A 12,299-nucleotide genomic window follows, 5' to 3' on the forward strand; every position below is an offset into this window, starting at 1 on the left:
CATAACTAATATTGGCGTATATAAAGTCTGCGGTTAATATGCGGCTAATAACATTGTAATTATTTTTATTAGTTCAATTTCTGATATGATTCCCCCGTACTAAGAAAATCAGATATTGAGCTGATTTTTGGAATATCGGACAGATAATATCCGATTTTAATTTATTCGGAAGATTTTTATCCGAATAAGTGAAAATTGTTTGTTATTATCTGCTTAAAATATAAAACAGAAATTAACTTCTATATAAATAAAATCTTTAATTTTATAAATTAAATTATTTAAATTTACCTATAATATATACCACATTAATATGTGTTATATTATTATTGTAATTGGTCTTAATTTTGCTGCCAAACAAACGTCAGAAAATGATGTCCCAAATGATAATGAAATTAATTAATAATTAATGAATAAATGAATTAAATAATAAATTATTTAAATAATAAATTTAAATTTAATATTATTTTATTTATTATTTAAATTCAAATTATAATTAAAATTATAATTTAACTTTAAATTTAAATTTTTTAATATGTATATATTAATATTGAATAAATTCAACACATTAACTAAAATATATTAGTATAATACTAACATATATTATTATAACATAGATTTAAAATAATATTCCCAGCAAACACAGAATATAACTGCTATATAACATGGGAATAACATGTAATGTAACAGTTGTTATGCCTAATTTATATTGGGATTATATAACTGTCTTTTATTTATGCAATATAACTGCTATATAACATGGGAGTAATATATATATAATGTAACAGTCCAAGTAACAATTTATTTTTAGTTTATAATGTCGGCAACTAATAATTAACGTTTAAAAGACCTCATTTCTTAGATTAGCCAAAGACGTAATTTTGAAGACATCCTATGATCGTCCAAATAAAGTCCTGTTATAACTAATATTGGGATTATAGTTCATTTGCTTACCGCTATGCGGCGCGATATTCGTTACCTATACCCGTATTTAAATTTTTGTCATGAGCGTATATAAAGCCTGCAAAATACTGCTAATAACATTGTAATTATTTTTATCAATTCAATCTCTGATACGATTCCCGTACCAGAAAATTCAGATATTGAAATAAGTTTTGGAAAATCGAACAGATAATATCCGATTTTAATTTATTCGGACAATTTCTATCCGAACAAGTGAAAATCGTTTGTTATTATTTGCTTAAAATATAAAACAGAAATTAACTTCTATATAAATAGAATCTTTAATTTTATAAATAAAATTATTTAAATTTACCTATAATATAATCACATTAATATGTATTATATTACTACTGTAATTGGTCTTAGTTTTGCTGCCAAACAAACGTTAAAAGATGATATCCCGTGGATGTGACATATTGACGTAATTTTCGAGTCTCATGAGACCTAACTTAGAATTTTAATTGGTCATTTTGTAACCAAAATTTACTGTCATTGTGACGTCAGTTTGCTACTTGGATGAACTATTACATGACTGTAACAATCATATAACATTTTAGTAACATGTTATATTCCTATTATATAACTGCAATTTTATATGAGTGGGAAATTCCAACTAACGTAAATGTTACATGTAACAAATACGTTATATTACTTGTTACATTCCGTTTCATTATGGCAATGTTACAGTTATGTATCTGTATTTGCTGGGTTATTATAAGAAAATAATATTATTGTTTAAATTATTCAATTATATATATTATTTATATATATATATATATATATATATATATATATATATATATGTATGTGTGCGTGCGTGCGTGCTCGCGCGCGCGCGCGCGCGCGCGTGTGTGTGTTTATATAATAAACTTACTAATTAATTATTTAAATAATTATTAAAATAATATTTTAAAGTAAAAAGTATACTTATAGAATAGAATAGAATAGAATAGAATATCTTTATTGTTCCCCAAAGGGGTTACAAATATTTACCTCCCTTAGCGTCTCACATACATTTCCTTAATCTAACTTATACTATTTAAACTACTTAAACTAACTTATGCTATCCTTATTCTATCTTTCCTTCCTGCCTATACACACACACACGCTAAATTCCTAACCCTTCTTAATCTATTTTGGACCTCCGCTTCCGGTTTTTAGTCCTTTACTTCACCTTCTCTCCTCTTTCCTTCCTTTCTCAATCACTCTCTCTCATTCTTTCACTCCCTCTCTTCCTCCCCCTCCCGCCCCTCTGCCTTATCCTCCCTTCTCCTCAATACTCCCTTCATCCATTCTTCCCCCTCCCCTTCCTCTCCTAATATTCTTTCCACCTAATATTCTTGCCAGCTTTCCTCCCCCTCTCCTTCTCCTCTCCCGCATCCCTCCCATACATGCTCCCATGTCTCTCTCTCTCTATTACACACCCTACATACTTTTTTCTCTTCACTTTCCCAATACCTACTTTCCCTCATTTCATTACCTAGCCTAAATCTTGTCACCCTTCCCCACCTCCTCTCCGACCAACCCTTTTTTAAATACTTTGGTATTCCCTCACTCTTTATTCTCTTGTACCATCTATTAAACCTCGACTCCTCTATTCTTTCTTTTCTCTCCTCCCTCTGTAACTCCTTGTCTTTCCTTTCCACTTCCTCATACTCTATCATCCCTCCCTCTCCCTCTCTATTCCATGCCAAATTCTCTAGCCCTTTTTCACTGAAATATCTCTCTCTTTCCTTCTCCCATTCCGACACTCCTCTCTCCTTTTCTGTTCTTTTCTTGATTTCTTCCAGACACTCCTTCGCTAAACCCCCTCCTTTCCCTTCTTCTAGTCTTTTTTCGAAATTCCATGCTCTTCTTGCCGCCCTACTTCTAAGTTTATCTCTTTTTAATTCCTCCCTTACCATGTATCCTGGTGTTCTCCTGTCTACTCCTAGTAACCACTTTAAGAATCTTTCTTCTACCTTCTCTACTCTATCCCTCTCCTTCCAGCCCCATACCTCTGCTCCATAACTTAACACCGTCCAAATTAATACATCAAAAAGCCAGATCCTCTTCCCTATATCTTTTCCAAATTTTCTCTTTCCTATACTCCATACTTGCCCCATAATTCCCACCGCCTTCCTTACCCTGTCTTTTACATGCCCTTCCTGTCTACCATTTGCCTGAAACACGTATCCTAAATACTTTATTTCTTTAACCTCCTCTATCTTCTTCCCTTTCCACATCCACTTTACTCTTTTTCTCCTACCCCCTCCCTTTCTAAATACCATGACCTTTATTTTCAATACGTTCACCTCCAGTCTCTTATTGTCCATATATCTTTCCGTCCTTGCTAACATTGCCCTCATCTCATCTTCCTCTTCCGCTAACAGCACTATATCGTCTGCATATGCCATGGAGAACATCTTCCTCTCCACCAACTTAACTCCGCCCCAAATTCCCCTGGCAATTTCCTCCTCCATATCTGCTATTACTATGTTAAATAACACCGGACTTAATGGGCAACCCTGTCTCACTCCTCTACCCGTCCAGAATTCTTCACTTATTTCCTCTCCTATCCTCACTCTACTCTTTGTCTCCCCTATCACCTCTTCTATCCTTTCTATCAGTCCCTCTCTAACCCCTCTTTCCCTTAAGACTCTTACCAGCACTCCCCTATCTACTGAGTCAAAAGCCGCTTTCAGGTCTATAAACACACTTACTAATTTCTTTTTCTCCCTACTAATCTGTCTTTGCGCCAGATAATTCAATACATATATATTGTCCATCACCCCTCTTCCCTTTCTAAATCCTGCCTGATTCTCTGGTATTATACCTTTCTCTTCTACTTCCTCTCTTAACCTTTCTGCCAGAATCGATGTGTATATTTTATACAGCGTTGACATAAGCGTCACTCCTCTATAATCCGTGACTTTATCCCCTTCTCCTTTTTTCACAATCGGTGCTATTATCCCTTCCTTCCATCCCTCTGGCCATCCCTCTCCTCTCCATACCTTGTTGCACGTTTCACATACCCATTTCCTTATATCTTCTCCCCCGTATCTCCATACTTCATTTGGTATATTATCCAACCCCATAGCTTTGTTTAACCTTAAATTACTCATAATCCTATTTATTTCTTCCCACTCTATTTCCCTTTCCCTCTCTCTTCTATTCCTTCCCCCTCTTCCTCTCTGCACTCTTTCTTCTACCCCTCCTAATAACCCCATAAAATACTCCTTCCATTCCTTCATCTGTATCCCTTCCTCTACTCCTTTCCTTTTCCTCCTCTCCCTATTAACTATCTCCCATACTTTACTTTCCGTTCTCGCCTCTCCTGCTTCCCTTATTAATCTTTCTCCCTCCTCTTTCTTTTTCCTTTCACACATCTCCTTGTATTCTCTCTTTTCCTCTCTATACCTTCCTCTCTCTTCTTCTCCTCTCCTCCATTTCCTCAACTTCCGCCTTACTTCCTTCTTTTTCTCTATACACTCCTTATCCCACTACCCCCCCTTTCTTTTCTCTTCCTTTCCTTCCCCCTTCTTGCTCTCTTCCAAGGCCTTCTTTATCCTTTCATTCATTTTCTCTATCTCCTCTTCCGTCCCTCCTTCTTCCCCTCCTATATTTATTTCTCCTATTTCCCTCCTAAATTTCTCTCTCCCCTCCTCATTCCAAACCCCTCTCCTGCCTTTCTGCCTCCCTTTCCTTTTCTTCTTCCAACTGTCTTCCCCTTTTATCCAGCAAATCACCGGGTGGTGATCCGAGTCTATGTCCTCTCCTATCTCTAATCTTTCTATTTTTTCCCATATCTCTTCATTTCCTAATACATAATCTATTACCGTGTTTCCCCTCCCCCCGGTATACGTGTATTCTCCTTTTTCATCTCCTTTTATATTCCCATTTACTATACTCCATCCAGTTTCCTCTAGCACCTCCACCAATCTCCTCCCTTCCCTATTACTCTTCTTATCTTTGGAGTTCCTATTCTTTCCAATTTCCTCTTCCTCCCCCAAATTTACCCTTCCTCCCATTTCTCCAGTTCTGGCATTAAAGTCACCTCCTATTATTATTCTCCTTCCTTCCTCCTCTCTCTCTTCCATCCACTTCTTTAAACCCTCTATCTTCCTCTCTAAGTCCTCGTTCACATATACTCCCACTATTCTCCATTCCTCTCCTCCTCTTTTCAATGTCCCCGTCATCATCCCTTCCTCCGTCGTTTCAATTTCTCCTATCTCCATTTCCCTTTCCCTTCTTATCCCCATTATCATTCCTCCCATTGCTCTTCCTTTTTTATTCTTTCTACTCGCGTATTGCACCCCCCATTTAAAACCCTTCTGTAACTTGTTTTTTACTCCCCTCCATCCTTTCTCGTCCACCCATGTCTCCATGAGTACTATGACATCCCACTCTCCAATCCTATCCCAAAATCCCTTATCTTTGTTTTTTAAACCTGCTACATTCCAGAAAGCCATCTTCCATATCTCTTTCTCCTTACCGCCCCCCCACGTCTCTCTGTTCCCCCTCTCCTCTCCTTCCCTCCCCTTATTACTCTCCCACTTGTCCTCCCCTCCCTCTCCCCTGTCTCTATTACTAGTCCCCTCTCAACTACCTTCCCCCTTATTCCCCCTGTCTCTCTCTCCTATACCCTACTCTCTCCCCCTTCACTTCCCCTCTTTCACTTTTCAATACTTCCTCTTCCTCATTCCATTTCCACCATTTGCCATCTATTTGCAATCCCCCATTACCTATCCGTACCCTCCTTCCTTCTCCTTCCTCTTTCCTGGCTATCTCCCTGAGCCTCCATCTAACCTTTCTTTCCTCCCATGTTAAATCATCTTCTATCCTTTCCTCTCTTCCCCTCAACTTTTTCTTATTCTCCATAACTTGTCTTTTCTGTTCCATGCTCCCTAACGTCACCACCGCCATTCCTCTCTCTCCTTCCAACGTTATTCCAACTCTTTTCACACTCTCTATTTTTATATTTACTCCTAGTATTTCCAAGATCTTTTCTACTCCTCCTCTTACGTCTCCTTTTTCCACTTCTACTCTCCTAATTACTATATTTCTCTTTCTATCCTCTCGTTCCTTCCGCTCTAATTTTCTTTCTATTACCTTTATTTTTGTTTCTAATTCCCCTTCTCCTACTACCCCTGCTCCCTCCTTGCCCTCCTCGCCTACTCTTCCTTTCCCTTCCTTTATCCATTTTTCTAATTTCTTTTCCAGATTTTCTATCCTTCCTCTCATTTCCCTTCTCTCTTCCTCCCATTCCCTCTCCCTCTCTCTAAATTCCTCCCTTATCTTTTCCAATTCCTTTTTTATCCCTTCTCCTTGTCCCACTAAACTATCTTTGATCTCTCTTAAATCCTCTCTTATCTCCTCTCCTAGCAATTTTACCCCTGTTATTATGTCCTTTCTTAATTCCTCCCTCAATTGCCTCTCCCATCCCTCTCTATCCTCCTCCTTTCTCTCCCCCATTGCTTTTGGTGATCTTACTATGATTTTACTTGATCTATAAATAGACTCCTCTCCGTTCTTATCCTCTCTCTCTCTCTTCTTCTTCAAAAACTCTGATATATCTCCTACACTTCCTTTTCTCTCTTTCGATTGTTTTATCCCACCTTTCTCCATTCTCCCCTGCTTATCTATCCTTGTTTCCCTTTTCCAGCTTCTTGTTTTGTTTCCTTTTCTCTACTTATACTCTCCTTCTCTTCTCTATTTTACTGTCTTTGTTTCCCCTCTATCTACTCTCTTTGCTCCGTGCTCTGCCGCTCATTAGCGCTGCCCCCACTTTTCCCTATCGCGCGCTGTTTCCCTAGCGCTCCGTCGCGTCTACCGCTCTACCTATCCTATACTCCGTGCCCACTCGCCTCTAACCGCCGGCTCGTAAATGCCCTTTTATTCCCTTCCCTTCTCACTCCCAGTTCTCCCTTCACTCCCTCACTCGCTCTTTCACCTCCACTCGCTCTCACTCAACCCTTCTCTCTCGTCGCCCCTCTAATTCTCCTCTCAACCACCGTCAAACAGCACCTTCCACATACACACGTGTCACACTCTACGTACCGGAAACGGAAGTTCCAAAAGTATACTTATATTTTACAGTATACTTATCAGTTTAAATATGTACTTCTTCTGTACTCTCTAATAAACTTTATTTGCAGTAAAATATAAATTATTTTTATTCAATATTTGCTTCGTAATTCTTAATTTTAAGTTTTAATCTTTTCTTTGTCTGTAAAAAAGTAATATTATTTATGGGGGGATTCCGTTTGCCTACATTCCCGATTGCCAACAGCTTCGTTTGCCTACAACATTTTGCCGACAGCTTGGATTGCCGACATTCCCGATTGCCTACAGAGTGATTGCCTACAAATATTATTGCGCACATGTAAAAATTAAAAATACGAACGTATGTTTGCACACATGACATTATTGCGCACATACACATTGCACACATGGAGATTGCACACATGATGTTATTACGCACATACACATTGCACACATAAAATAAGGAAATTGTATTAATGTTTTGCACACATGATTTTATTACGCATATACAGATTGCACACATGACGTTATTGCGCACATACACATTGCACACATAATATTATTGTAGACATAAATTAAGAAAATCGAATTTACGTTTTGCACACGTGACTTTATTGCGCACATACACATTACACACATGACCGTATTACACATATAAAATAAGGAATTCATATTAACGTTTTGCACACATGATTTTATTACGCACATACAGATTGCACACATGACCGTGTTACACACATAAAATAACAATTAGACACCGCACGATTGAATACCGCACGATTGGATTCCACATAACTAAGCACCGCAAATCCATATGGAACTTATCTTCGCAATAAAAAACAAACACTTTTTAATGCGAAGAGAGGTTCCACATGGGTTTACAATTTGCTATGCGAAGCGAGGTTTCACATGGGTTTACAACTTTCCATGTAAAACGAGGTTCAACGCAAACTAATGTGTCTAGTTTCTTGATAGTGGAGCCCCCCCGCAGAGGGTGCGGAACATACTGCCACCATGCATATACTTTTTAATGCAAAATGAGGTTCCACATGGGTTTACAACTTTCCACGCGAGCGAGGTTTCACATGGGTTTACAACTTCCCACGTAAAGCGAGATTCAACGCAAACCAATTTGTCTAGTTTTTTGATAGTTGAGCCCCTCGCAGGGGGGGGGGGGCGGAAGATACTTCTTCCACGCATATACTTTTTAATGCAAAGTGATATTTCATATTGATTTGCGGTGCTCAATCATGCCGTGTCTAATCGTGCGGTGTCCAATTATTATTTTATGTATGCAATATGGTCATATGTGCAATCTGTATATGCGCAATAAAATCATGTTTGCGTACGTTAATACGGTTTCCTTATTTTATGTGTGCAATACGGTCATGTGTCCAATCTGTATGTGAGCAATAAAGTCATGTGTGCAAAACATTAATTCGATTTTCTTATTTCATGTGTGCAATAATATCATGTGTGCAATGTGTATGTGCGCAATAACGTCATGTGTGCAATCTGTATGTGCGTAATAAAATCATGTGTGCAAAACGTTAATACAATTTCCTTATTTTATGTGTGCAATAATATCATGTGTGCAATGTGTATGTGTGCAATAACATCATGTGTGCAATCTCCATGTGTGCAATGAAGTCATGTGTGCAATGTGTATGTGCGCAATAATGTCATGTGTGCAAACGTATGTTCGTATTTTTAATTTTTACATGTGCGCAATAATGTTTGTAGGCAATCGCTCTGTAGGCAATCGGGAATGTTGGCAATCGAAGCTGTCGGAAAAATGTTGTAGGCAAACGAAGCTGTTGGCAATCGGGAATGTAGGCAAACGGGACCCCCTCTTTATTTACTATAACCGCGTAAATTAAAATATTCAATATCTTTTTGTAATTAATTTAATATAATTTAACCCCATATTTAATTTTTTATCTTAATTTTGATTCAAAATAGTTTTATAATCTTCAAAATATTAAATCTAATTTTAAATTATAATATATTACAAATATCAAAACATGATACATTAATATGTTTAAAATATGTTAAAATAAGATATTAATTTATGTTTTTAATTAATAAATACATATATATATATAAAATAAAATAAAATATTTTAATTATAAGAAAAAGTATGTAATTATGTAATAAACCGCTTTCGCGAGACGGTCGTGGATAACTCGGTCGGGATCCGGGGCTCGTGAAAGGGTATCGAGAGACGAACGATAGATGCGTTAGGTAAAATATAATTTATTGCGTTTAAATAGGTGTGTATACAGAGTGAATATGTGTGTGTAATTATTGTGTATGTCGGTGTGTGTGTGCGCTTGTATGTGAGTGAGTGATAAGCGAGCGAGTGCGTGTGCGAACGTGTAATATCTGCGTGAGATTTACAATGTATGTGGGTGTGATCGTGTGTATGCAGCCAAACGCCCTCGTGTATGTGTAAAGGTCTGAATTGTCTAGCGGCGGTCGTGACGGTCGCGGTGCATCCGAATTACATGCACGGCTTCACGGATGCACGATGCGGAATGCGATTTCGGCGGATTCGCAAATATATCGATTACTTTGCGCGGATCTGGATTTCGGCAGGGGCCGCTAGCTATCGGGCGGTAATTTCGGTCGGGTCGGTGGGCGGCCCTTAAACGCGTCGGTATCGATCTGATTGCGTCGATCGATGTCGCGGCCGGGTTAGATCCTCCCCCTTGAGCGGGACTTAACGCGCCGTATTAATGGCGATTCCGATCGCGGTAATGGCGGTCGCGGAATTACTACAAGTCCGCGGGTATCGCGTTATTGTTTCGTCGGGGATGATTTTCCCGTAGAATGCAGGAGTGCAACGGCCGACGGGAACACCCGTCAATGGCAGGGAACTCCCTACCACTGGATAATCGCCGTTGCACGCAGGTGGACGGATGCGTGTGAGGTGTCGAGAACTCTCGACGGAGGCTGAGTACGCCCAACCCCGTTTTCCTCTTTTCGCAATCGGTCGGAAGGATCGCTCGTGGAGATGCCGCAAACTCTCGGCGGAGGCTGGGTACTCCCAACCCCGTTTTCTCTCTCTCTCTGAGCGGTTAAGGATCGTAGCGGATTTCCAGGCGTCTTACAGACTCTGGCGGTTGCGGAAGATCTGGTCTCGATATGGAAAATGTGCCCTTATTTATACCGCTTTCTCCGGCGGGTGCGCGTGCGTAATATGCCTGATTGTTTTAAGGCATATTGTTTAAGATTGAACCGCCGCGCGCGACTCGGGCGGTTTCGGGAACGGTCGGTACGGTTACCCGAGCGCGGCGACGGTTCCCGGTAAACAAACGCGTCTTGACGGCGGTTATAAATTCGAACGCCTTTTTCTATATCTTAAAAATGGGCGCTCGGCGCCTCCGCATTATGCCCGACCGGTGTTTGTCGGGCGGCGGACTTCCGGCGGATCGACGGCCGGGTAACGGTGGAGGGATGCATCGTTACAATTATTTACAATGTATTTTTTTTAACAATTTTTTTTTTTTTTTTTTACAATAATTGATTTATCTCATTATTCTGTACACGTATTACGGTAAGATTATCAAAAACTAAATGTTTTACAAGATATTTTATTTTTTATATTAAAATTTGTCAGATTAAGATATAAAATAATTCAAAAAATACTTAATGAAAATATACTTTATTATAGAGTTTTAAAAGATCTCGACAAGAGCTATAAGAATATGCAATAAAAAATAGAGGTATTATTTAAAAATTCACTTTAAAAAATTCAATGTGACCTTGATATGACCTTATCAATGTCATCCAAAGTCTAACTAATATTCCTATCTTCTTTCCCCTTCAGAACCAAACAATTTTTGTCTAAAAAGTTTTCTTCTAAAACTTATAGGTTTTGAGATATTTGCCTGTTAAGATTAAAATGACTCACCCTGTATATATATGTATGTATATAATCATGTAAAATATAATTATTTATTTATTTATCTATCTATTTATAATATACATACTTTTCTTTATTCTCTCCTCCATTTAAGTCTCTCCTTCCTTTTTCTCCATTCTCTATCTTCTTCTCCTCTCTTTCTTTCTTTCTTTCTCTTTCCTTTTATCTTTTTTCTTTACGGCTAGTTGAAAAATTCTATTTACAAATTTTGAGAGTTCACTTTGATTATCTAAAAAGATAAATATTTTCCTTTTACACATACTATTAAACGCACGGCACATAATCAACACATAGACAATATTGACAGCATACACGCATTGATATTACATACAATAAATTTGATATACCTACTTTTCTTTATTCGTCTCTACTTCCTTTTTTTCTCTTGTTCTCCCTCCTTTTCTTTCTCCCTCTTTCTCCTTATAGCTGACAAATTTCGAGAATTTATTTTAATTATCTAAAAAGTCGAATATTTTCTTTACATGTATTATTAAACACACGAGACATAAACAAAATATGGGCATTAACAACACATTAATATTATACACAATATAATATACATACCTTTTTAATAATATTTCTTAATAATATTTAACAATATATTTAATAATACTAAACAATATTACTACCTGATATTATATTTATTCTCCTTCTCTTTTCCTTCTGTCTCTTTCTTTCTTCCTCTCATTATTTTGCTTATACTTCTTTTTTAATTTTAACACTCTCTTTCTCTCTCTTTCTCTCTTTCTCTACTTATTCTTCATCTTATTCAATTTTAAATAAACTATCCTTTTCTGCTTTCGCTCTTTCTTTCTCTCTTCCTCTCTCTGTCTTAAAATAAAATAAAATAGATAATATAAATAATTTTTAATAATATTTCTTAATAATAATAAACAATATATTTAATAATACTGAACAATATTATTACCTGATATTATATTTATTCTCCTTCTTTTTTCCTTCTGTCACTTTCTCTCTCTTTTCCTCTCTTTTGCTTATACTTCCTCTATATTATTAAATAATATTTAATAATATTTAATAATATTTAATAATATTTAATAATATTTAACATTATATTTAATTAAATTAATGATATGGATAAATGGCAACTTAGAGTCAGCGCGGAAATTAGTGCGTGTACATTATTTATAATTACTTACAATAAAAATCATCGAATTACAATAAGACGGACGTTTCGACCTTTTTTTTGGTCTTCATCGGCGCGATAAATACTTTAACTAATATTATATTCTATTCATCTAAGAAAGGTTAATATTATCAGAGTGGAAACTTAAATACAACGTAATTTACATGTTAAACGGAAACGAAATAATCATGTCGATTAATACGATATGGAACAATACCAGGAAGCTGAAGGTATGTCATC

The 12,299-nt window shown here is 37.0% G+C and overlaps 1 protein-coding gene across 1 annotated transcript; it reads right to left on the bottom strand.

Annotated features, from left to right (window-relative positions):
* Positions 1-5,556: 5,556 nt before the first annotated feature.
* Positions 5,557-6,414, bottom strand: LOC138941812 (uncharacterized protein PF3D7_1120000-like). Its single transcript, XM_070311690.1, has one exon. The coding sequence runs from the start codon at positions 6,412-6,414 to the stop codon at positions 5,557-5,559; it is 858 nt and encodes a 285-aa protein (XP_070167791.1).
* Positions 6,415-12,299: the final 5,885 nt, after the last annotated feature.

The sequence above is a fragment of the Polyergus mexicanus genome, unplaced genomic scaffold, assembly GCF_030449975.1.
Source record: "Polyergus mexicanus isolate NDT 795.1 unplaced genomic scaffold, iyPolMexi1.0 SCAF_20, whole genome shotgun sequence".
NCBI lineage: Eukaryota > Metazoa > Arthropoda > Insecta > Hymenoptera > Formicidae > Polyergus > Polyergus mexicanus.